Raw genomic sequence first — 26,561 nt, 5'->3', positions numbered from 1 at the left:
TCTTAAAATGTGTGCCTGTGTATATGTACATGTATGCGTGGGATGTGTGTCATGCATGCACACACATGCATCTTTTGAGAACATGGCTCTAAACTGGTGCACCTGAACCCTAAAGCACAACACAACCCACAGCCTTCCATTTCACCTGCTGCAGCAACCGTGGCTCGTTTTGTACGCTGCATAATCGGAACACAACACAACAATGATTTTCTAGCATTTTCCAGTCTTCTCGTACACAGGACCCGGTTGTTAAACCACTGGGAGCTGTAGCTCTGGGAGAGGAATAGGGGCCACCTAATTACTCTCTGCAACTTTACCTGCACTAAAATTCCCAGGAGTCTTCTGTTTAAAGTAGCACACTACTGCTTTAAATCTGCCTCTATTCTTCCCTCCCCACCCCTTAAACATTTTTAACATCTAGCCAGCTAAAGAGCTTTGAGGATCTTAAAAAGCTCATTCATTTGCGTTTGACATTTTACTTGGGCCCTAATAAAGCTTTTAGCGTGTTGCCCCTTTGGAGCATCGCTCTAGTGAAGACTGCACACAGGTACCTGCCATTTTTCTCCATTTGCAGCGGTGGTGAGCATGTCATCTTCCAGGCGCTGCTGAACTACAGCTCCCAACCTCCCTGGCCATTGGGCCATGCTGGCTGGGTCTGCTGGGACTACCACAGCAGTTGTAGGTTCTCCACCACCCGCTAATTCACAGGCCAGCTCAGCTAACTCCATGATGGGTCTCTCATGCAGAAACCCTTTGCTTGAATTACTAACCTTATTATAACAAGCTGTGGTGGTTTTCTAGCTTTGTGCAAGACCACAGCGCCATCTACTGGAAGGGGAAGCACCAGCAGCACATATTATTGCTTTCCCCCCTTAACATTTAATCACTACTCTTGTATGATCATAAAAATAGCCTGCTGGATCAATCCAAATCCCCACCTGGTCCAGCACTCCGTTTGTCCAGTGACAAACCAGCATGGTTAACAAATATAGGTCCCTACATTATATCAGGGGGTTGATGTAAATTACCTTTGAGGGTTCTCTCCCACCTCTCTGATTCCTATTCTCACACACAAACAAAAAGGAAAGGAAAGGACAGCGTATTGAGATTATTTTTGTTACAAACAGTTCAGCACTTTTCGATGTTACCAAACGAGACTAACATTCTGTACAAAAAAAACGGTTTTAATGCAGATTAAAAATCACCAGACATAACAATCTCAATTCAGACCTTCAACAGCAAAAATGGGTGTCACGGTTTCCATTTAGATGTATTTACAGTGTTATTTTCTTTTTAAAAGGTACAATATATACATAAACAACAGAAAGTTGAAAGTCAACTCATTTAAAAATAATTTTGCAACATTTTCTTTAAAAAAAATAAAAAAGATAAATTATTAAGGGGGGGTCCCCTTATCTGTCCCTTCTTGTGGGTTCATTTTGCAAAAATGGAAATCACCGGCGCATTTCCTAGATTATTAAATACCCTTTTGAAAATGCAAATAGACACTTTTCCTGTTTTAGAAAACTACTCCATTTTTCTTCCCTGCTTATTTTTTTCACATCTATAAACTAGACCAACAACGGGGGAAATAGCAGATATCTGGAGCAAGTGTAGCAGAGGTTCATAAAGAAAACATTTTATCGTTCTAAAAACAAAACAAAAACACAATTAGGCACAAAAAACAGGAAATCTGCCTAGGGAGTCTAGAGAAAGAGGGTCTCTCCCTATAGCGTCCTCCATAGTCCCCTCCCCTTATGTAATTCTACTTTGGTGTGCTTATTACCCAAGGCCCCACCCGCCCCATACATTCAAGGAACTATGTACCACTTTAAATAGTCGTGGCTTCTTCCCCATAAAAACCGGGAACTGCCATTTGTTCAGGGGGTGGAGCTGTTATCCCCAAGGGATGTAGTTCTGGAGGGAGAACAGGGGGTCTCCAAACAGCTCACTGCCCCCTTAACAAACTACAGCTCCCAGAATTCTTTGCGGGGAGCCATGAATGTTCAAAGTGGAAAGACGCTGCTTTAAATGTGCAGGGCACATGGCCCGTCCCCCCAATATGCTCACCAGCATGCTTTGCTCCGTACTGTCGCTACACAATCAGGGGTTCCACCGTGTTAAAAGGTGTCCTCTGCATTCCTATACAGCACCCCCAGACAGAAAAAGGGACCCCCTATAGTCACCCACCACTGACACCGAAAACAGAAACAAAACTTCAGCATCACATGCTGAGATCCATACATTAAACAAGGATATACAATTAAGGCACATATTGGCAATGCCAATCTGACCCGTAACGGGCCAGAAAAATCTCATTCATGCACAAATGGGTTCTCTCTCTCACTTTCGCACACACTCTATGGCTCTACCGACATCTACCCTAGTTTAAAAGGAAAACAGAGCGGGGGGGGGGGTGAACTGAAAAGTATTCCCCCCCTCCACAACCCTTCACAAAACCCAGACCCAGAATGTTCTCCTAAGACAGAGGTGGAGAAGGGAGGTCTCTCTGGGGTGCTGATGGACTCAACTCCCATCATCCCTGACCACTGGCCCTGCTGGGGCTGAGTTGGAGTCCTTCAACAACATCTGGAAGGCCACAGCTATAGTGTCTGAGTGTATTACACCAGCTGGATCCTTGAGAATAACCCAGTGGAGGGAGACTACAAGTCCCAGAAGGCCATTCTTGGGATCCAGCAGTGCAGGATCAGGACACCTGGAAGTTGCTGCATGTCGTTTTGTTCTTCCCAGCAGTCACCTAGTTTAGAATCCTCCTTGCTCAAAGGCAGATACAGGATTCTGAGACACAGACTTAGCTACAATGCCCCTCGGTTCTTAAAAAAGCCAATATCTGCAATATTGAGGTCTGAGACTCCTTTCTATTTGCTCTCAACACCTGTACCCTCAGTTGCAAAAGCAACTGCTTTGCAAGAGAGGATTCCCCTTATGATATTTTCGGAGCTATCGCTGCCCAAGAGAGTGAAATCCTGAAGCCGCTTAGGTGTGCACAGGCCTCAGATGTTCCAACAGGTCTTCTGTAGGAGCCCAACAGCCTCATCTTTCGTTTTAGGCTTTCCGCGTCAAAGTCATCAGTGCAGGTTTAGACAACGTAGAAGTCAAGGCGGTGTCAGTTACATAAACTTGCAAGGAGAAGCAACGGTATTGCATGATGTTGGGAAAATATAGTACTGACCCGAAGAGAGACACCTTTTAACTAGCCCATGGGCAGAGACATCTGCAGCCAGAGCCATTATCCCAGGTGAGGAAAGAGACACAATGAGCTCAAGGAAGGGAGGCGGGGAATGAAGTCTAAGGTGTGCCCCAGGTAGGCAAAGTTTAATGGGGCAGATGCTGGATACCCTAACCCTAATCCTAACCCCCTAAACACATTTTATGGGACCTGTGATGGAGCTTCAGGGGCTGAAGGCAGCCTGCTGCTGCAACAAGGAAATTAAAATTTGGCAGATGGGAGAGGACTGGATGGAGGCAAGAGCACCTGTTTATAACTCGGTTACCTTTATAACTGCAGAACTTTTCAGTTAACTCTGCATTTAAGGCAGTAATATCAAGCACACCTTTTCGGGGGAGGTGACACAATACCAAGATGAAATAGCAGATTTGATCCTATTAGCCAAGGTATTTCCATCAACCCATGTTAGCAAACGTCTTATCTGGCAGGGGGTGATGGATAAAGACACCTGCCTGCAATATTAATATCTCTGTGTATTTGCAGTTTGGGAAAAGAGCACAGAAGACAGGCAACCTCTCCAATCTATGAGCTGCTTTGAAAAACAAACAACGTTCTGGGAACTATCCTATTCACAGGGGGAATCCTGGGGTTTTTTTTGGAAGGGGGGGGGGGGAAGAAGAGAAAATAGAAGACGTCACACATGCTACAGCAGACCAGGTGAGTCCTAAAAACACAGAACAATGTGTCATTTTATCCTCTCTCTCTCTCTCTCTCTCTCTCTCTCTCTCTCACACACACACACACACACACAAAAGTGGCCACTTGGTGTTCACTTAAGGCTACTTGGCCCTCATGCTGCCAACTAGTGGTCATTTAGGGGTACCGCACCTACCGGGCCCCTGCCTCAGGCAGCCTGCACAGGAGGTACCAGCTCCCTTGCAGATTTAAAGCAGGTTCACATTGAACTTATTTCAGAAAGTCTCTGGAGACAGAGAACATGAGCAGCAGAGGGGCACTCTCAAAGGGGCAACTGCCCATCCAATCGGCCGCATACAATGAATCCAGGAGTGTCACTGGTTTCATTTTTGGGGGAAAAACCGAGAAGGAATTAAAGGAGCGAACAAGATTTGCAGAACCCCCTTCCTATCACAAGGGAATGTCTTCAGCTGCAAGCTTGATAGACCCAGAGACAGAAAAAGGGAGAGTCGTATGAACCGTCCCAGTCGCCGCAGCCGCCTACACGCCGGTTTGCTCTTTGATCCAGGCCCGCAGCGCCGAAACACGAGTGTACATTCCCGGCTTGTTCCTCTGGGCACAGCCTTCCCCCCAGCTGACCACGCCAGCCAGGAACAATGTGTTGTTGGCCTCCAAGCTGACCAGTGGCCCACCGGAGTCTCCCTGCAAAGAGACAAGAACACACATGCTCAGAAAGGGGACCTGTTTTCGTGACCCTTTGTCCACCAGTCTAAGGAACCGTTTCATTCTCAGGAGAGACCAGCATTTGCACCAAATGGCCTCCCTGGTGCACTGTGGTTCTGGTGGGGTTCCCGTGCCCTTCAGTTGGGTTCGGGCAGCTCCAAGGGAAGAAGCTGGGATTGCAAGGCGAGGCAATGATGCCGGAGCGTCACCGCGAACAGCAGAGCCTGTGCGCTGCAGACAACCAAGTTCTACTCAAGAGTAGATGCACTGATATCATAGTGCAGTTCTTCTTATTAAGAAGAGTTCGGATTTGGATTTGATATCACTACCCTAAGGAGTCTCAAAGCAGCTAACATTCTCCTTTCCCTTCCTCCCCCACAACAAACACTCTGTGAGTTGAGTGGGGCTGAGAGACTTCAGAGAAGTGTGACTAGCCTGAAGTCACCCAGCAGCTGCATGTGGAGCAGAGACGCGAACCCAGTTCACCAGATTACGAGTCTATCGTATGAACCACTACACTACACTGGCTAGCTAATAAGTTGCTGGTGCAGCACACTGCTTGTTCTGTGTTGCCCGTTTTTAAGCTTTTCTGGTTTTATACGGCCTTCCTGTGCTGCATTTTGTTTCGTCGCGTCGCCTTGAGACTTTTTCACTGCAACCCCCCTCAATTAGTTAATGAAGTAAGTAAGAAGTCGGCCGGGCTGTATTCTGAGCTCTCCACAGCCATGGCCCCCCTCTCTCCCTGCAGACAATTCCTACCTGACAGGCATCTTTCCCGCCTGTGAGAACCCCGACACACATCATGCGGTCCGTCACGTCATTGGGCACCATCAGGGACCTGCACACGGTCTGGTTGATCACACGGATTTCGAGCTTCTGCAAGATGCTGGCACCGTTTCCTGCAGAGGACCACAGAGGAGTTTAATGGGAGTAGGGATATAGTTTATTCAGGGTGCTCTTTTAAGCATTAAATAAATAAATAAAAACCAGCCCTGCTAAGCGTGGAATGGATTCTCCAATTACAAGTCACCCAGATGCACAACCCCCACAAAAACTCTTAAACGCCTTAAGAGATGCCATTGGTTCCTGCCCTCTAGTTGCATCAGGGTAGAATAACTCAGAAGCTGCTGCTCCCTTTAATGCAAAATGTTGCCTACGATAACTTTTAAGTCGTCCGGCGCAACTTTATAAGATTATACAAACAATGAGGCATACGGCGAAATGGTGCCTATGGTCTCCAGCAGGGTCTCCCAAACTTGGGTCTCCAGCTGTTTTTGGACTACAACTCCCATCATCCCTAGCTAGCAAAGACCAGTGGTCAGAGATGATGGGAACTGTAGTCCGAAAACAGCTGCAGACCCAAGTTTTGGGGGAACTCTGATCCACAGCATAGTTTGGCGTGCACAAAACACATATTTTAATTAACATTTTGTTCTTCTTTCCTCCTGTCTTTACATAAACCCTGCAAGACCAGTACTGCTGCTGACACAATACAGTGGTACCTCGGGATACATACGCTTCAGGTTACAGACTCCGCTAACCCAGAAATAGTGCTTCAGGTTAAGAACTTTGCTTCAGGATAAGAACAGAAATCGGGCTCCAGTGGGGCGGCGGCAGCAGGAGGCCCTATTAGTTAAAGTGGTGCTTCAGGTTAAGAACAGTTTCAGGTTAAGAATGGACCTTCGGAACGAATTAAGTACTTAACCCGAGGTACCACTGTATATATTTTCATTAGTGGACAACAGTCCAAGCGACACAGGTTATCGTTTTGTGCTTGTTAAGATTATCCTTTTTTACATATAAAACTTTTTATTGCAAGACAACTTACATAAGAAATAAAAAAGAAAAAGAACAATTAGGACAGACAGACAACAGATTGTCATGATTTTAGCGTATACACTCTTGATAAAGTCCTGTGGTGGATTCAGAGATGACTCTCATTTTATCTTTGTGATATATATTTTAAATGTTGCCTCCTTCCACCAAACTGCAGATCTGCCCTTGTTTTACTCCCGTCACTGCCTCTGAGTTGGAATCACAGAACTGTAGGGCACCAAGAGTCGTCTAGACCAAAGGCCTGCAACGCCCCCTCCACATCCCCACCCAACTCACCTGATTCTTGAGTGGCTCCCCATCCCGTCACCCAGAGGGATTTGCCAACGGGGAAGTCATGGGTGACATCAGGCAGGCAGATAGGCTGGATGTATTTGTTGAACTCGACCGGGCTGGACAGCTCTGCCACAGCAATGTCGTTGTCGTAGCTGGCGTCATTGAAGTACAGGTGGCGGATGACCCTCTTCAGGCCCCGCTGCTGAACCTTGCTGTTGCTCCTGTCCCCCTGGTCAAGAAGCCCCATGTAGGCTGTTATCGTCCTGTGGTCCAAATGCCTGCGAGGAATTGGCATGTAAGAAGATCAGAGGATGCTCTGTTCTTTTAGAGGGGGTAACCATTATGCCATGCACCCTGCGGCACCCAAGGAAAGTCATTTTTGGACTGCTGCCCATGCCCCCCCCAATGTGCCCACTGGCCCAAAAAGGTTGGCAAGCAGCACTAAAACCCATCTAAAGTATCCCTAGCATAGGGGTCAGCAAACTTTTTCAGCAGGGAGCCGGTCCACTGTCCCACAAACCTTGTGGGGGGTCAGATTATATTGTGAAGGGGAAAAAAATGAACAAATTCCTCTGCCCGACAAATAACCCAGAGATGCATTTTAAATAAAAGCACACATTCTACTCATGTAAAAACACGCGTGGGCCGGATTTAGAAGGCGATTGGGCCAGATCCAGCTCCCGGTCTTAGTTTGCCTACCCATAGCCTAGCACCTCACCTACGGCCTTTTGGTAATTCCTGCAATGCCAATGGTAAAAAGTATAGTCAGTCTGGAAAAGCACAATCTCATCTTGCATGTCATTAACTTGTGTGACTTCAACTATACAAGGCTGGTTGAAGTCGCAGAAGTTAGATCCAAGGAAGGTGGAGAGATTAGAAGCTCTGTCTATGCTGGGTCTGCTTGGGTTGCCAAGTGCGAAAAGAGCTTAGAAGCTCTTCGCCTTGCTTGCTGGACGAGGTCCCCTCGGCACAGGGACTCTCTCCCCCCCCCATACCCATTATTTGGGTATACATGATTTTCATGTCTACGCTGAACCCTTTGAACCAAAGCCCTGCATAAGATGCACCAGTGATGCATTGCAGAAGAAGCTTTGTCTTAAGAGAATGGTAGCTTCCCAAAATTATTTGCAAAGCCCACAATGGAGGAGAAACTGGAACCAGACAATCTCCTGCGTCACAGTTTGTTCTGGTTCAGGCGTGCCAGTTCCTATGGGCATGTGTCTTCAGCCCCCTCAGTATGTGCTTGCAGGAGGCTGGGCCCCCTTGATGCTGAAGGGGCAGAGGATGTGGGGCAGTGTGCTTCAGTGGCTGGTTCCTTCCGAGCGCAAGAGAGGAAGCTGCGCTGAGCTCCATGCTCCACTTCCTCCCAGCATGAGGAGAGCAAAATGTGCATGACATCACACATGCGCAACATGCACCAGGCGCATGATGTCGTGTCACACTCATCACAGCACATGTGCCTCAATGCACGCTCCCCCCCTCCCCCGATCTTGGGCGCAAGACAGCTCCTGTTCTGGTTTATGCGAAATCAGGTCTGAACAGAGACAAAACCTTCAAACGCCACCATCCCATGCTCCACTGGACTCAATGAACTCCCAGCACACTGCGCAATGAACCCAGAAGCCTCACGCCTAGGTTCAAGCATATATGCAGAACATAAGCCAGTCCATTACTGGAGAAATCCTAGAGCTCTACCCACCTCCTCCAGTCATCCTGGAAGCAATGCGCTGCAGACACCACCCAATTCTGAGATATCAAGGTGGCCCCGCAGAAGTGACCGGTGTCCTTGGTGTGGAAGCTGACCTGCCACGGCCACTCGCCCTCGTCGGAGTCCTCCCCACCGACAATCCGGGACTGCTTGCTGTAGAAGCGCTTGCCGCAGTCTGGAAGGAGCAAGAGTCAGAACACCAACGCATGAGTAAATTTGCCCTCCTGCGATCCCCAAGCAACATCACATATCACTCCTCCTTCTAGATCCTTGAAGAAGGGGCAGGGAGTCCTTGGCCCCTTCCTGGTGCTGCTGAACTAAAACTCCCAGCATCCCTGCTCATCGGCCACACTGGTTGGGAGCTGTAACCCAGCAATATTCAGAAGGCCACAGGTTTCCCAGCCCTGCCTCCAAATGCTTCTAACTGGCAGCTAAAGAGGGGTGTCATTGCATGCATTTGCAAAACAGGCAAAAGAGGCTTGCAGTAGCAACGCCTAGCATTTATATACTGCTTGAACCCTTGAAAAGGTTTCACATGCATTATCATATTGTTACAACAACCCTAGAAGGCAGCCTATTGTTGCTCCTGAAGGAGCGTCTCCACCCCCAACATTCAGCCCGGACACTGAGGTCCAGCTCCAAGGGCCTTCTGGCAGTTCCCTCATTGCAAGAAGTGAGGTTACAGGGAACCAGACAGAGGGCCTTCTCGGTAGTGGAACGCCCTCCTATGTGATGTCAAGGAAATAAACAACTACCTGACTTTTAGAAGACATCTGAAAGCAGCCCTGTTTAGGGAAGTTTTTAATGTTTGAAGTTTTATCGTGTTTTTAATATTCTGTTGGGAGTCGCCCAGAGTGGCTGGGGAAACCCAGCCAGATGGGCGGGGTATAAATAGTAAAATTATTGTTCTTGATCTCTTTTACGTTTGTGACGTGAGTGACATTGCGGTCAAGTGCTCTTGGGCTGCTGACCCTCTACTAGACGTGCAAGAGTGCATCTCAGGTCATCGGCTTCCCAAAAGGGGACAGCTAGAACCATAACTCACTGCAATTGTCCTCGTCCGAGTTATCACTGCAGTCCTTATTCCCATCGCATTCCGGGTTCTTCTTGCTCAAGCACTGGTTGTTGCGGCACTTGTAGGTGTACGTTTTGCAGGAGACGGTGTCCACTGCAAGCAAACAACAGGCAAGGAGGCTCAGGACCAGGAAACATTTAGCACAGCAGCATTCCCTATGCTAAGCACAGAGAAATCCAAGTCCATAGAAGATCTTGCTTGCTTCCAGTAAGAATCTCACTACTGGGGAAATTCAGAGCAGAGCAGAGAGGGATTCCAGGACCTCTGCACATCCTGCCCCTGGAAACCATCATCCTCGTGGGGAAAGGCTGTTTGCTGCTATGCATGTCTCTATTGTTATTAGTTTCACAAAAATTATACAATGCTCGACTTTTTTGTTTTTAAGCACCCTCAAAGCGATTTACCAAAAAAAAAAAAAAAAAAAAGCATAGAAAAATTTACAGCCCTAGTTTGAAACATACAAACATTGAAATGCTAAAACAGATTATGCCAACTTTATAAGCATATCTGGGTAGGCTTGTTTAAACAAGAATATTTTTAGCAAGAACTAGAAAGCACAGTGAAGGCACCTGCTTGATATCAATAGGCAGGGAGTTCCAAGGGTAAGTGCTGCCCCCTAACACGGCTAAGGCACTGAGATTTCAGAAAACCAGAACAAATACTGGGACACTGGTGTGTGTGGGGGCGGGTCGTCTATCTGTCTCCCCTGCTGCCAATGAAACCCCCTCCTCAAATTGCAGGAAGGCTGTGCTCTGCCTCTGGATTCTAAAACCAGACCTGAACTATGCAAAATGCACAAAGGGAGTTCCCCCCAGTTTTCTGGTTATTTCCTTTCATTTATTTACTAGCTTTTCCTCTGAGGGACTCAAGGTGGCGTACACAGTTCTTTCCCCCTTCCCGTTGTATCCCCACAACAACCCTGGGAGGTAGGTTAGGCTGAGAGATGCTGAATGGCCCAAGGTCACACGCAGGGAGCTTCATGGCCAAGTGGGGGAGATTTGAACCCTGCTCCCTCCCAGGCCGTAGCCTGACACTCCAACCATTACCCCATGGCGGTGCCGTCCCTAGCAACTGACTGCAAGTCCCGTTCTAAGGGCCTTGGCGTAGCAGGGGTTGCTGGTGCCCCCTGAGACTGGCAGAGTGGAAGGCAAAGAAGCCAACAGTAGGGGGGCACCAGAGCTGATGATGGGCAGGGCCAACTAATTTGAGTTTTGTCTCCCTCCTTCTCCTCCCTGCCGAGTTCTACAAGGGCAAACTGACAGGCAGGGACTCGCACCCTGGACTGGCCAGAAGGGAGAAGGCAGGCATCTGGGGGCTGGCAGAGGGCAGACAGGGCAACAGACCCTCCCAACCCAATGATTTCCTACGGCTCCCCTTGGTGCTAAGAGTCGTACCACGGCCACAGCTCCCCTCGTCGCTGCCGTCGCCACAGTCATCCTTGCCGTCGCATTTCTTGCTCTCCGGGATGCAGTTGCCGTTGCTGCACCGGATGTTATTTGCCGGACATCCTGCCCAACGGAAAGAGAAGCCACAGGTCAAAATTGCAAAAAAAGGAAGCAAAAAGGCACCCACACAGATCCCTAGCACAGCAGAGGCAGCGGGAGGAGACAGCCCCACCCCCCCAGCCCCACATCACTTTGACCAAGACCCCCTTTCCCAGTCCACACTCACTGCACTCGGCCTCATCGCTGCCGTCCCCGCAGTCGTCCATGCCGTCGCAGAACCACAATTTAGGCTTGCAATAACCGTTCCGGCATCTGAACTGCTTCTCGGTGCAAGCTGGGAGGAAGGAGACAGAGAAGCAGTTAAGAGAGGCAGTGCAACCTGGTGATTTACAGAGCAACAGAGCCCCACAGAGCGTCAGATATGGGATGGCTGAAGTAGAGTTCCACAAAGAGGCACCGATCCTGACCTGGAATCTGCAAGTCATGAAGGGAAGCGTGCAAAAAGCAGGAAAAATACACTGGTGCTGGTCCAGTGCTTATCCTACTCTGAGTAGTCCCATTGAAATAAATGAGCATGAATAATTATTTTATGTCTGGTTTTTTGTTTTGTTTTTACAATAAACCATAATTGTATATGGACTATGTAGATTGTCCTCAGGTCCTGTTTTGCAGAATTTTGTATAGCTTGCTTTTAAAAAGAATTTTTTTTTTAATCCATTGCTTTCAGTGGGTCTCCTCTGAGCAGGACCAGCATTGGGGACAATCCTCTTGGGTTTTTTTCCTCAACAGGCACACGTTTCTGGAGCCTTTTAAGTTATTTATCACATATTTATCCCACCTTTTCCTCCAAGGAGCTCAAGGTGGCGTACATGGTTCCTCCCTACATTTAATTCCCCACAATGAACTTGTGAGGGAGGTTGGGCTGAGAGGCAGTGACAGGCACAAGATCACACTCAGTGAGCTTCATGGCTGAGTGGAGATTCAAACCCTGGTCTCCCAGGTCCTAGATGAAAGGCAGTGCTCTCTCTATGCTCTTTCTCTGGCAGATCAGGACTTGCCCTTCAGCAAAGCTATGCCATTCATCTTTTGTGCCCAAAGGTCTGGAAACTACCCCTCGCCACAACAATTGAGTTTGCTGCTGGCCACAGATTTCACCACCCAGAGAATCATGGCTTTAATTTGCGTTTTTTTTTAAAGCAAGTTTCTAGACCATATGATGGCAAACATACGCATCAAAGGATGTAGAAGACATTGCCTGCCAAAACCTCCTAGGTCGGAAGGTGCATTGGGGTGTGGAAATTGGGATTTCCAGGAGTTTTATACAGAAACATATTTTTTCTTGGCACTCCCAACAGCTCATCTTTGGAACGGTTTTGCAAACCGTATGAGGCATAGTCAAATTTGCACACTTTCACTTGGTGGCAAAAACCAAATCCGCTATAATGCAAGATCAAGGCACAAAGCATACGTAGCCCCGTTCCATATCCACATTTCCAAATTCACTCAAGGTTGCTGAGCAGAGGAGAAGGACTCACTGCAGTTTTTCTCATCGCTGGCATCCGTGCAATCGTTGTAGCCATCGCAGCGCAGGGTCCTGGCGATGCAGCGGCCAGTGTTGCAGGCGAATTTGCCTGGACAGGCTGCAAGTCAGAAATTGGGGTGAGGGGAGAGAGGAGAGGTATGTTAAGTCTTGCAAACAGCGCAGAATACCAATTCCCTGCCTCCTTTTTCAACGGGATGTATTCTGTCTGCCACAAGGGAAGTCTCTTTCCCCTGGGAAAAGTCTCTTCCCCTTGCAACTGCTAAGGCCGCCCTTGGATGCAAGAGGCCGGAAAAGGAATCTCAGAAGTTACTTCTGAACGTGCAAAGGGAATGCAGTCAATAATATTTCTTTTCTCCTTCCTCCAAGCAGTGCACCATGCGATGAACCTCTTCCATGCCCTCCTTCGTCGTTTAAAAGGTCCAAATGCTTTAAGTCTCTCCATCCACATCCGACCCATCCACCCCACTCCCAGCACCTCACCCCCAACCTCACAGCATTCCCACTTACGGTCGTTGGTTTGATAGGACATGAACTCTGCCGAAAAGCCACTGTCTACCAATGAAAGATCCGAATGGAAACGGACGGAAATCTTGTTGGTTTTGCTCAATATCACAAATTGCTTCTTCTCGCCGCAGTACCTGAAGGGATCACACGGAGGCAAGAGAGCCAATGAGAGGAGAGATGGTCCTTTTTTTAAGACATCATTCCAAACACAGACACTGAAGTGGACAGGGGTCTCCCCATTCCTCCCCACCATAGGAGAGCAAGCCCATTGCACAATACAGTATATACAAGACTAGTCTTGCCCAGTGACTGAATTGCTGCACTAAGGAGCTGGTTTCCCTGAACAGTGTGAGAACCTAAGGCTCTCTCCAGAACCTCCTTGTCCCATCTGAGCCTGCCTGTGCATTGAGCTCAGCCTCAGATGCTCTGCTCTCCACCCTGTCACCATTAGAGGTTCAATGGAGAGCATAGCAGACGGGAGCTTTTTAGTGGTAGCACCACAGTCAGGTTTTCTGAAAACCTATTTGTATATATGCCTTTGCCAACTCTCACTATGACTCCCATCATCCCTGACAGCTATGCCGTCTGGGGCTTTTTAAATGAAAGCAGTGCTCTTTATGTTAAACGATTTGCTGTTTTAAGCTGTTTTAATACAGTGTTTGCCATTCCTCTTTAAAACTATGTTTTGTTTTGCTTTTCTAATTGCTTTTATTAAACACTTTCTTGGGTTACAAAAGCACACACAGCATCTCTGCTTTCAGTTCATAAGAGTCCTTTTTGGAACTGGTGTCTTTAATGCCCATTTATTTCAGAGCTGCAGTACTCTGCAGATATTTTCCAATTCAGGGCTGCAAACCCGGTCCAGCCCCATTGCCAGCAGAAGCAGCTGGCGAGAGAGGTGCCACTACAGCATCCCAGGGGATGCCGAGGCCATGTGGAGGAGCGGTGGCCCTGAGCCACGCTGACCTTGACCCTGCCCTGGCCCAGGATGGGACCCTGATGCCTTTGGGCAGGAAGCCAGGTCTCTTTCCTGCCAACATTCACATTGCAGACCCTTCTAAGAAATCACAGCCTCAGTGGGTTGGGGGTCCCCAGATCCAATAGTTAGCTCTAACTTTAAAAAAACCAAAAACACTTGTGCTTATTTATAACATAACCAAGTATAACAACAAAAGCAGAAACTAGACCTAAGCACATCGGAACAAATTTCCGTACCAAAATCCAATGTGATAAATTAATACCACCAGGTTTACATTATCCTGCACTTTTTTTTCCCCACGCCAATACATTATATAAAGGCTCCGTTTCTCCAGAAAGGCATCGCCTTGTTGTCTGCCCTCTCTATTTCTCACCATCTGTGTAAACCTAGCCAGGCAGACCACGTCCCAGATTTTAGTTTCACCCCTTCTCTCACAGCCAGTTTTGGCACTTAGCTCTCTTACTTGACATTGTTGACTTCCACATAGTCTTTGGGGCAGGAATTGAGTGGGATGCCAGGCTCGGCAAGGAAGAAGTTGTTGAAGCGCACCTTCGCTCTCCTCTCCGTGGGGACCTGAGGACAAGATGTGGGTGGTGGGAAAAGAGATGAGGGACTCAGCTGCACCCAGTCAACTATGTCATTGTAACTGCATTACAAACATGTGACACCAGAGGGCGCTGTAGAGCAGCCCAAATCGCTTATGGGATTTTTCATTATGAGCTTTAGAACGCATTTTTTTCTTTCTATTTTAACTTTACAAAGTTGTTATTGTACTTCACCAGATCTTAACCTATTACAGTATTTGTAAGAACGGATTCCAAATATTGTTGAATTTGTCCATGGCAAGTCTGCGCTATTATGCAAGTTGTTGATATGTTGCGAGTTTATATAAGTCTTCGATCCAATTGTAGAAGGGAGCCGCATTTTTATTTTTCCAATTCATCAGTATTAGTCTCTTTGCTTTGGTAAGGGCACAGAGAGTCCACTCATATTGTCCTTTTGTAAGGTTCCTTGCAGGGAGGGGGCATATGACTCAAAAGGATATTTTGCTCTATAAAAGTTAAGGTTGTTCTGTACAGTTCTGTTGATAGTTTCAATTACCTTCTGCCAAAAATCTTTCAATATAGGACAATGAAAAAACGTGTTTTAGAGAGGCATTGTCGCTATTGCATCTCCAGCAGTTGGATACCTTAGATAGCCCTTGTTTAAAGAAATGTAATCGGCTCCAGTATATTCTAAATATTATTTTTTGTTGTATGAGCCTCAATTTAACATAACACATTTTCCTGTAACTTTTTAAAAAATGTGTCTAGATCCAGCTGAGGAAAGAGGCAGTGGCATCATGACTACATGACCCTTTGGGTCCCTTCCGACTCTGCACCTCTGTGATCACTGACAAAGCTAGTTTTTAGTTTCCTTCATAATAGTAGTAATAATAATGTATTTATACCCCGCCCACCTGGCTGGGTTTCCCCAGCCTCTCTGGGCAGTTCCAACAAAATATTTAAAATACAATAAAGCATCAAACATTAAAAACTTCCCTAAACAGGGCTGCCTTCAGATGTCTTCTAAAAGTCAGGTAGTTGTTTATTTCCTTGACATCTGATGGGAGGGCGTTCCACAGGGCAGGCGCCACCACCAAGAAGGCTCTTTATCTGGTTCCCTGTAACCTCACTTCTCGCAGTGAGGGAACCGCCAGAAGGCCCTCGGTGCTGGACCTCAGTGTCCGGGCTGAACGATGGGGGTGGAGATGCTCCTTCAGGTATAATGGGCTGAGGCCGTTTAGGGCAGGCTTCCTCAACCTCGGCCCTCCAGATGTTTTTGGCCTACAACTCCCATGATCCCTAGCTAGCAGGACCAGTGGTGAGGGATGATGGGAACTGTAGTCTCAAAACATCGGGAGGGCCTGGTTTAGGGCTTTAAAAGTCAGCAGCAACACTTTGAATTGTTCTCGGAAACGTACTCCCAAGCTACTTTGGTAACAGAGCATCAGATTAAAAAGAACCACCACCACCATGTATCTTTCTTGGGAGCAACCAGAGCCTAAGAGCAGCCTGACAGACCAGGACAATGGTGCACAAACTCCTGCAACCTTGTTTCCCCACAGCAGCCAACCTGAGCACATGCTTTGCAAACTGGGAGCCAGTAATACGGAAACAAGTGCTAACACGGCACTGAATTCCACAGTATTTCCGGAAGTGGCTTTTACGTCATATGGGAGCTCAAATATACAGTGGTACCTCGGGTTAAGTACCTAATTCGTTCCAGAGGTCCGTACTTAACCTGAAACTGTTCTTAACCTGAGCACCACTTTAGCTAATGGGGCCTCCTGCTGCTGCTGCGCTGTCGGAGCACAAATTCTGTTCTCATCCTGAAGCAAAGTTCTTAACCTGAAGCACTATTTCTGGGTTAGCGGAAATCATGGAAATCAACAGTAAGCGAAACGTTGGGGTAATAGAATGGGCTGCCCATGGGAATGCAGCCTTCTTCTGTTTGCTAAATTGTTTTGGGTGGTTTTCAAAATTTATTGATATGGCATGCAAACTGCTTTCTTTCCCCAACACACGCATACGCACACACAGATCTGCGTGTTGCAAGATGCTTTGGTCCCAGCTCGCTGTGAAAAGGCAGCAGTTAAACTAAGTGAGGTCCAAGTAAGAAAGGAGCTGCTCTTACCACTATATTCCAGACACAATCCGTACCAGGAGGATAGTGGGCTGGGTAATAAGGAGAGGAGAAGGTTCCGAATATCCCCGTCAAATCTGCGCCACAATCTAGAATAAGCGGGATGGAAGCAAACAAAGGAAGTGAGCCCTACTTCTGAGGCTGCAAGGACAAGCCGACAGGAAGAGAGACGTGGGCAGAACATCCTTAATGAGGGTAAGCTGGTCTCCGGAGGTACCAGGCGGACTCTGAGGCCTGGATTGGACTCAGGAGACCAATTACGCCTCACCTGTTCACATCTGTCCTCTGACTCAGCCCCATGCGCATCTCTTGTTAGAAGGCATGGTTAGAGCAGCAGCAAGAGGGATGCTATTTATTGCCCAGTTGTTCCAAGACAAAAAAAGGGGGGGGGGGAATTATTCCCCAGCTTCTTCCCTCTTACGAAAGGATGGATTACCCACAAGATGATTTTCGGCTGTGGATGCTTTTTAACCCAACCTTCTCCTCTTCTGCTATAAGTCAATCTTCCATAATCAGGGGTGGGGAGCCTCAGGCCCCGGGGGCAGAATGTGGCCCCTCCAGGCTTCTGCATCCGGCCCCCTGAAGTTTCCCCAGGTCAAACCCCTCACTGCCCCTGCACACACCAGGAGTTTTCACCTGGCAGGACTGTGCCCTCAGAGCGTGACTCTTGCTCAAGGACAGAGAGATGTGGGAGCCCAGAAACTAGCCTACTGCACAAGGGTAAAATTCGCATTCATTGCTCTGCCTGCTTTTGTCTCTAGACCCTCCCACCAACAGCATGCGGCCCTTGGTAAGTTTCCCAGAAGGGAATGTGGCCCTTGAGTTAGAAAAAGACTATATATGTTCGTAAATGTAAGTGGCCTTTGCTTTTTAGCAGGGATTCCTGCATTGCATTGGACTAATCAGTGTTTCCCAAACTTGGGTCTCTGGCTGTTTTTAGACTACAGTTCCCATCAACCCTGACGGCTGGTCTTGCTAGCTAGGGATGGTGGGAGTTGTAGTCCAAAAACAGCTGGAGATCCAAGTTTGGGAAACACTGAAATAGAGGCTCCTAAGGGTTCCTTCCAACTCTACAATGTTATGAATGGATAGAGAGACAGACAGACGACAGACGACAGACAGACAAGAAGTGGCTGCCAAGGGCTCTTACTTTTTTTCTTTGGCATCTGGAAGAACTCTGCCTTGAACCCAGGATACCGCTCCGTGGCATCTGTGATCAGCATGACCAGGAGAACATTTGTAGAGGAGACAAAGGTCAGGTTGTAGGATGGTCCATAGCTGCCACACAGCCTGGGAGGGAGGAAAAGGCCAAGTGGTGGGTGAGGGGAAGAGAAAAGAGAGTCAACCACCCAACAGCCACTCTTTGCAGCCACTCCTCTTCTGCCATATTGGAAGTGGGCTTAAGACCCACAAAGTTCATTCGGGAGACGAGCAACGAGAGCTACGGTTGCTCCCAATGAATCCAAAGCCCACCACAGTACCATCCCTTGCAACTGGCCCCTCCACCTCTTGACACTGGATCTGGGGGGCACCAGGAAAAAGCTGCTCTTCAGCACTGCAACCATTTGCATTTTAAATATTAGAAGGATGCCGCATAAAAAAACAAAAACTCCACTGTTTTAATGTTAGCTGATTTTAATCGAGCCATTGGCACATTGCATTGTAATTTGTTTGCTAGAAGATAGGAAAACTCTGATCCTAAACCTCCACTGCCTTGCGGGACATCTTCGGAATAATAGTTATAATAATAATAATAATAATAATAATAATAATAATAACCTTGCTGGTACCTTTCCTAGGAAAATCAGAGCCTCACTAAGTCAGGTTCCTATTGGAAGACCGGACAAACGCTGGCCGAAATATTGGGAAATTTTGGAACAAGACGGAGATAGACTGAAATTGCAGAGTTTTGAAAAACTAAAAAACAAAGTGCGAGACTGGCTTCATTATTATCAGATAATGGAGGTATTTAAATTGGACAGGAAAATTGGCTTCCAGGTGGAAAGATCCAAATTAGAAACAGAATTGTTGGAACCCAAAACTAAGAATTTGTCAAGAATGTACAACTTGCTGCTGAAATGGAATACTCAGGATGAAACGGTAAAATCGGTTATGATTAAATGGGCACAGGACGTTGGACATAACATTATGTTCGCTGACTGGGAACAGTTATGGACCACAAGTATGAAATTTACGGCATGTAATGCCTTAAGAGAGAATATTATGAAAATGATATACCGGTGGTACATAACCCCAGTCAAGCTTGCAAAAATCTATCACTTGCCCGATAACAAATGTTGGAAATGTAAAGAAACTGAAGGTACATTTTTTCACCTTTGGTGGACGTGCCCAAAGATTAAGGCTTTCTGGGAAATGATATATAATGAATTAAAAAAGGTATTTAAGTATACCTTCCCTAAGAAACCAGAGGCCTTCCTCCTGGGCATAGTCGGCCAAATGGTGGTAAAGAAGGATAGAACTTTCTTTATGTATGCAACAACAGCAGCAAGAATACTCATCGCAAAGTGTTGGAAGACACAAGAACTTCCCACGCTGGAGGAATAGCAGATGAAACTTATGGACTATATGGAACTGGCGGAAATGACTGGTAGAATCCGTGACCAGGGAGAAGAGTCGGTGGAGGAAGATTGGAAGAAATTCAAAGACTATCTTCAGAAACATTGCAAAATTAAGGAATGTTAGAGCGATGTTGGACTAAAAATAAGTGGTTTCCAGCTGTACAGGTTAAAGTTAATGATAGACTAAGATTAAAGATTAAGATTAAAGATGTGTAAAGAAATGGAAATTTGATATTAAGAGGGAAAATTTTAATGTTATATGATACTAAGACCAAGGATTAGGTTTAAAGAAGTTGAAGTTATATATTGTAATATTTTATTAAACTAAAGATTGGGATTAAAAAAGTGGAAAAGAAACTGCTGGACAAACAATTTGGTTTGGAATACAAAAGAGGGAGGTATGAGGAAGTCCAGAAAATAAGTAACTTAAGAATGGAAATGGAAAAGAGATATTGTTTTTAATTGTTATGTTTTTTTTGTTTTGTTTTTTGTTGAATTTTGTGTTGCTTTTTGTGTGTGTTGTTCTTATATGTATTGCGTATGTTTTTTTTCTCTTTATTTGTTGTTTAAAGCCTTAATAAAAATTATTTTTTTAAAAAAAAAAAAAAAAAGGAAGACCGGACAAACGCTAGAACATTAGCAGTGGCAAAGTTTTTATCGGTGGTTGCAAGAACCAATGATCCCTATCTTTAAGTCTGAACAAAATGCTTGTTTAACCTGGAGGTAGGCTGTCTGAATTGTGCATTGCTTTGTAACAATTTGTTGGGTCTCTGGACCGTAATAAAGATTGATTGATTGATTGATTGATTGATTGACTTATACCCTGCCCACCTGGCAGGGCCTCCCCAGCCACTCTGGGCGGCTTCCAACAGGATATTAAAAACACAATAAAAAAATCAAACATTAAAACTTCCCTAAACAGGGCTGCCTTCAGAAGATAAGGCCAAGGAGCGAACCCTATATAACTCCAGATTGGAGTCTCTAAGATGGTTGGATGGCATCTTGTACCCTTCCTTCGGGCATTTCCTGCAGCCAAGCTGGTGCTAGACTGGTACTGCTCTGCTTTTGAACCTTGTACCTTCTCTGCTCCTGAGCAATGGTCTCTGTACCGCAAAGAGCCTTTGAAACTTAAAAGAGGCAAACAAGAGCAGAGACTGAGCCCACCGTCTCCTTCCAGCGTACGCTTGCTGCACTTCAGAGGATTCATTCAACAGGGAAGGGCAGCCGACTTACTTCACCAGCGCGTGGGCTTCGACGGGGCTCAGCGTGTCGTACACCTTGACAAAGTCGTTCCCCACGTTGCAGGGCTCCAAGTCGAACGTCGTGAAGGTCAGGCTGATGACGGAATCGGCGTCGGCCCTCAGGACCCAGAGGCATCGCGCGTTGGACGGGTAGGCGCTGTTTGGGAACCCGGGCGTGGTGAAGCTGGTGACCACGCCCTCTTTCGCGTGCAAGGCATAGCTGCAGCTGTCTGAAAAGGTGGGGGGAGAGGGAGGGAGGACGAGGAGGAGGGGGTCTCAATAGGGAGAATGCAAAAGCAATGAAGGACCAGTGGTCCATTTCAAAGAAAGTCCCAAGAAAGAGTCCAACAGGGCAGGATACTAAGTTGAGGCCAAATGGTTAAAAAAAAACCCACCATGTTCACCAATATCCTTGGCTATTATAGGGGGAAATAAACACTCCTAAAACCTGCATGATTTTTAAATTTTTTTTGGCACGCAATTTAAACTCTTTCCCCTCATGTTAAGAAGAGGACATTTTCACAATGCTTGGGGCATGCTTTTGGTTCTCCCCCCCCCCCACTCCCCAATTTTTGCTTGCTAAATAAACCAGGTTGGGCGGGCAAGGAAGAATAGGTAAGAGTCAGTCATGCAAGGCTGAAGTCTGTCCAGCTCTGTTGCACCTCTGAAACCCCCAAATGTCAAAAACAAGGCATTAAGAAGCGGCTTTTCTGTCTCCAAAGCAAATTCATCTTAGGAAGCTTCGCTTGAGAAAACCAACCCAGCTACAAAACTGATTTGGACTCTGCAGGGCCTTGTTCCCCAGACTTGGACGCTCCTATCTCTCCCAAACGAGGAGGAACAGGCCCCCTCGTACAGTCGACCCAATGTGTCTTGTATGGCTACAAAACCAAACACAGTACTTACTGTCCCGTTTTGCCTTTATGATATCTGGATCAGAAGCTAGGAGTTAAAGAGAGAGAGAAAAATACATTAATTGTGCAGGCCCCGTTGTAGGGGGAACCCAGCCAGTCTGCATTCGCTGGAGACACAAAGGTTGGCTCATCTCTCCCCCTACTTTGATGGACTCCAATGCAAGGATCCTTTGTGAGAACGTAGAAGTGGATGAGTCATCATGACTCAGCCAAAAAGATGTATTTCATTTCATTGTCGTGGATTTCCCTCCCCAAAAATCCACCAGACGCCACAGTCTGTACTGAACACCCATAAATAAACTTCTGAAGTACGAATGAAGTAACATTCTTATAGTTCCTCGGTTAGCAAGTTTTGCTGCAGGAACATTTTTAATTAGGATGGTTTTGGCAGGGAGCAGGGAGGTATTACCATCAGAATCGGAGCACAGGGTGGGGGGGGCAGTGGGGGTAGGGGAGGCAATCTTTACATTCCTTATTCTGAAGAGAAAATTCAAATGTCTTCTGGACCTTTAATATGCCAGCCCCAGGCCTCTCTCCCCCACCGGAACCCCTCATTATAAGGGTGCAATGTTTAAATTTACTCATTTCCTAAAATGTATACGCTGCTTGAATGTTAAAAAACAACAACTCCTCAAAGGGGTTTACAGAAAAAGATAAAACAATAACATTATCAATAAGAAAACTGACTTAAAATAAAAATAAGACTAAAAACAGATTAAAACTCACATCAACTTTCTTAACATGTGGGTAGGCTTGTCTAAAGAAGAATGTTTTTAGCAGACGCCAGAAAGAGGACTGCAAAGGCGCCTGCCTGAATCAATAGGCAGGGAGTTCCAAAGTGCGAGTGCCGCCACACAGAAAGAATGAGTTCTTACAAACATGGAACAGGTATTATGTGGCACCTATAATAGTGTAGCCTTTAAACAAAACAACATTTTGGAAACATTTAAACAAAAGAAAAGCCTTTGTGTCTTACCCTAAATAAAAGAAACCTCTTAAAGTTCCCTGACAAAGCTCTGAAATGCACAATTACCTCGGGCGTTTTGCACCTGGCTATTGACCAAATCCATCGGAAGGCCCAATAAACCTTTTTGCAGATGCTGAGCAGTTAGGAAAAGTTTGGAGAACCGATCTTTTAAAAGGGAAAGTTCTCCAAACTGTTCCTAACCACTCAGCAGCTGCAAAAAGTTAGGACCTAGGGGCATGGGTGAATTGGGCCTTCCGAATGGCTGAGTCCCCAACCAAGCTGCCCATAACAGCCCAAGGACTCAGCTACATTAGTCAAAATACAGCGTTATAAATGCGTTATAACACTGTGACACCAGATGGCGGTTAGAGCTGAAATGACCTTTTCAATTGTGAGCTTTACAATGGTTTTTAGCAGATCGTTTTCAGAGCGTTTGTTTGATAGCCGTGCAGATCTAGCCCTAGTCAGCCACTATGTCTTCCCCACACATGTTTGGCTCTCATTTTCCAAAGCCAAATAGGCAGCTGAAATTTCCTCTGGGATGAAACACTCAGGTTCTCACAATCAAGGCTGAGGTGACTGAACAGGAGATGAGGAGAAGAGAAGAGAGACTTACGGAAAGCGACGACCGTCTCAACTCGCATTTCATAGCTCCCCCTCTGTTTCATCCCTGCCTCATTTGAAGCCTGGATGTTGGCCATGGCCCTGTCAAGCGCTTCCGCATTGTGTTTAGGGACACTGAACTCTGACCAGTAGTAGGCTATAATGCTGCCCTCGCTGCTCGGAGAGGAGGAAAAAGAGGCAGGTTAGGAATCTGGACCAAACCATCAGGGCTGCAAAGAGAATCACAGAATTGTAGAGTCGGAAGGGACCCAAAGGGTTGCAGGAAGCCTTGGCCAACCCTGACTGCCCCAATCACTATAACCCAGAGCTTTCCAAACTGTGTGTTGCGACACGTCAGTGTGTCTGCTGCAGTGTGTAGGTGTGTCGCGCAAACACTCCCCACACTCCTCCCAGGACTGGAAAGGGGTTTGACCTCCGGTTTGCTAGGAAAACTGAATCACTATGTCATGAAATGATGCACGTCCGAAAGGTTTGGAAAGCTCTGCTATAATGTATTGTGGATATTGGTTTCCTTAAGGCCTGGCTCTCTCAAACATACTAGCAGGACAACAGAGGCCATGTTGCAAAGGAGTATCATTTAAGGGATTTTTGCCCCATTACTGTGGCAAACCCATGTTCGGAAGAGCAAGTATGAGTTTGCACATCTCGTCGTTTGCAGACACCATTTTTTTTCCACACAGCTAGGTTTCCCCCCCGCCTTACTAGAAATTATTTTAAATGACATTTTAAACAATAATTCTGAGTGATTTTTCTTAAACTTGGTCATTACCCACCTGAACGCGACGATCTGAGTTTCCTTGTGGAAAGGACTGACATCCTGATTATTTTTATAGATGTTTATAAGCTAAAGATGAGAAAAGAGGTTACAGTTTAGTATAAATAAAGGAACAGGTAGATGACTAGCAAATTCAGAGGTCAGGAGGGAACCACACTTTCTGGCTATAACCATTTTGTCATCGTCGTCAGATTCTATAGGTCAACTAAATACAGGTTATAGCTCAGAACAAACAAAAACGGACAGGTCTCAAAAACGTATCATAGCACATATGATTAAAACATTATAAAACACTTCACAGATATACACAAAAGGAGGAAAATGGCGGGAAACTCCGGACGCAAGACTCTAGGGTTTTCCTGAGTTGTGAGGCTTTTAGCGCAAACTTCACTGTTAAACATAGCCGGTTTGTTTGAGCTAGACAGCAGGTAATTGATTCTATCGATGTCACTAAAGCTGGCAATCAACTTGAAGGGTTTCTTTCTAGCCCTTGGAATTTCATATACAGTACAACATATAATGAATAGTGTCCTCAACTGACAGACATACACAGCTGCAGAGGCGCTGTTCTCGAGGTGTTTTTATATTGCCCTTCCAGGAAGTTGCTTTGGGCTGCAAGTTGAGCTTGTCTCTAGGAATCCGAGGGTCATCATCTCAGCGGATTCCAAAACATGGAATCCACTGATTAGAAAAGCAAATGGGGGATGGCTTTATTACATTTAAGTAATAAGAACATTTAAGTCAATTGAGCTTCTCTTGGGTAAGTCTCACAGTAAAGCAGTTCAAGTGAGAAAGCATCAAACCAGAACCATCTATGGGTTTGAAAGGATGTATACAGAAGTAAGATTTAAGGTTGAAAAGCGGGAGGGTGGGGTTCACTTCGCTTGAGCCCAGAAGCATGCAAACCCTGTGGCCCTCCAAACATTGTCAAACTACAACTCCCATCATCCTCGGCCCCTGGCCATGCTGGGGTGAGATAATGGGAGCTGGCGTCATTTAGTTCAGTTCTGTGTCTCCAGCCCAACACACCAGAGACGCCCATGCAGATGGGCGGGGTATAAATAATAAATATTATTATTATGCTACACAATCAGTGACACTTTGCCAAGTTCGCCCTATGAGTTCAGGAGCTGCTTACCATTTTCTTCACCTCCCTGGCCAAGTCAGCGAATTCAGGGGAGTTGGAATTCTCGTAAGCATCGATGAAGTTGCGCCCCACGAGTCTCAGGTGGCCATTGTAGACTTTCTGCACAGGCGCATTCCTGTCTAAGAGAAGCCATATTGCGGGTGAAAGATAAGAACAGTGTTTAATGGAGCCTGCTCTACACCTACAGCTCTAGAGGTGCCTGGAACAAATGGGCTCCAGTTATTATTATTTTTATTTGGACAGTTCTGCCCCAGTCCAATTGCTCCGAATCCAGAGAGGCCTATATTTCTTGGGTGCCCATTAACAGAACCAAGCGACCTTCCGTCAAGCTTTAGAAAATAAGCAACACGCTCCTTTGACTTCCGTTCTTGCAGCTCTGCAATCTGGTTTTCAAGGAGGCATTCTCAACACATACTATCCGGCAGGTTTTGTGGATGGTTCCCAATATATAGAGATCTGCACTCTGGGATCTACGTTTTTATTATCATTCTTCCCCAAAGACCCCACTGGATCAAGTTCACCCCTTTTGGTGAATTGATTAAACCAAATTGTTTTCATTGGATTTCAAATAAATGTGCAATTAATTGCTACTGTTTTTAATTTCAATGCGTTATTCTCTTCTTTAGTGGGTCACGCAAACCGCTACAGTCGTATCTTGGATCCTGAACGCCTTGGGAGTCAAATGTTTTGGCTCCCAAACGCCGCAAAACAGGAAGTGACTGTTCCAGTTTGTGGATGTTCTTTGGAACCCAAATGTCCGACACAGCTTCCGATTGGTTACAGGAACTTCCTGCAGCCAATCAGAAGCCGTGCCTTGGTTTCCAAACGTCTTGGAAGTCGAACGGACTTCCAGAACGGATTCTGTTCAACTTCCAAGGTACTACTGTATTCTGAATCGTGCTTTTGATAGGGTAGAGTGGAGGGCATTGGGGATGAATTTCTGAAACCCAGGGGGCAAGGCCCTGGAAAAGGTTGGGAAACACTAATCTAAAGTGTAAGCTCCTTGGGGCAAAGACCACTATTAGCTTATGCACATTGCTGGTGCTTATGAATAATAAAATCAATAGTTTCTTCAAGTTACATTTCTCTCCCTAAATTGTGGCATGTTTAGCATCTTGGTTATACAACTTCTGCCACATGCAGCCAACAGTCACTTAATTTTGTGCAACACACACACACACACACACACGCCTGGTGATTGCATCTACATTCTTCTGCTTTGGCTGGTATGGTTTTACTTGCTTTTACAACTGTAATTGTTTTAAAACTAACTGTATATCAGATATACAATGGACATATAAACCTGAATCCCACTCTGAAGTGTTGGGGAAAACTCCATAGCAGGTTTGGGGGTCGGGGGGCACACAAGGGGGTGGAGGTTCCACACCATGAGCAGTTGTCATTCCGCTCACGCAGTGACTTGGCTGGATTTTAAGTTTACATTGGCTTAGTCAGCAGGTCAATAAACTAAAGCTTTGACCAACTGATCCACCAAGGGAAATGTTTTCATTGGTGGGGTTGCCTATTGAGGACAGATGATATTCCCAGCCTGCTCCGATGTGTCCTTGTAACAGAGAATAAAATTTTTAAAGGTGGCAAAAAACTTTGTTTATTGAACTGCGGTTTCTCCCCTGCTTCTTCCAATATCTTTAAAAGG

At 46.2% G+C, this 26,561-nt stretch overlaps 1 protein-coding gene and 1 long non-coding RNA gene across 3 annotated transcripts in view; one reads left to right on the top strand and one right to left on the bottom strand.

The window, feature by feature from the left end:
* LOC308464399 overlaps positions 1 to 26,561 on the top strand; it is a 53,928-nt gene that overhangs the window by 7,923 nt on the left and 19,444 nt on the right. The window lies entirely within an intron of this gene.
* Positions 1,164 to 26,561, bottom strand: part of ST14 (ST14 transmembrane serine protease matriptase) — a 41,779-nt gene continuing 16,381 nt past the window's right edge. For both annotated transcript variants that reach the window (XM_080983449.1, XM_080983450.1), the window contains exons 3-19: positions 24,896 to 25,023; positions 23,756 to 23,826; positions 22,975 to 23,135; positions 21,384 to 21,419; positions 20,470 to 20,707; positions 17,808 to 17,947; positions 16,649 to 16,746; positions 14,436 to 14,545; positions 12,997 to 13,127; positions 12,482 to 12,586; positions 11,173 to 11,280; positions 10,896 to 11,009; positions 9,472 to 9,594; positions 8,418 to 8,601; positions 6,722 to 6,996; positions 5,369 to 5,508; positions 1,164 to 4,588 (exon numbers count right to left, since the gene is read on the bottom strand). In XM_080983449.1, the coding sequence (XP_080839575.1) occupies positions 4,427 to 4,588; positions 5,369 to 5,508; positions 6,722 to 6,996; positions 8,418 to 8,601; positions 9,472 to 9,594; positions 10,896 to 11,009; positions 11,173 to 11,280; positions 12,482 to 12,586; positions 12,997 to 13,127; positions 14,436 to 14,545; positions 16,649 to 16,746; positions 17,808 to 17,947; positions 20,470 to 20,707; positions 21,384 to 21,419; positions 22,975 to 23,135; positions 23,756 to 23,826; positions 24,896 to 25,023 (2,324 nt within the window). In that variant the 3' untranslated portion in view covers positions 1,164 to 4,426. The remainder of the gene's footprint in view (positions 4,589 to 5,368; positions 5,509 to 6,721; positions 6,997 to 8,417; positions 8,602 to 9,471; positions 9,595 to 10,895; positions 11,010 to 11,172; positions 11,281 to 12,481; positions 12,587 to 12,996; positions 13,128 to 14,435; positions 14,546 to 16,648; positions 16,747 to 17,807; positions 17,948 to 20,469; positions 20,708 to 21,383; positions 21,420 to 22,974; positions 23,136 to 23,755; positions 23,827 to 24,895; positions 25,024 to 26,561) is intronic.

Source organism: Podarcis pityusensis, assembly GCF_964106645.2.
Source record: "Podarcis pityusensis genome assembly, chromosome: 15".
In the NCBI taxonomy this organism is placed as follows: domain Eukaryota; kingdom Metazoa; phylum Chordata; class Lepidosauria; order Squamata; family Lacertidae; genus Podarcis; species Podarcis pityusensis.
The sequence above is the reverse complement of the archived record's forward strand: the minus strand, read 5'-3'. Positions and strand labels throughout refer to the sequence as shown.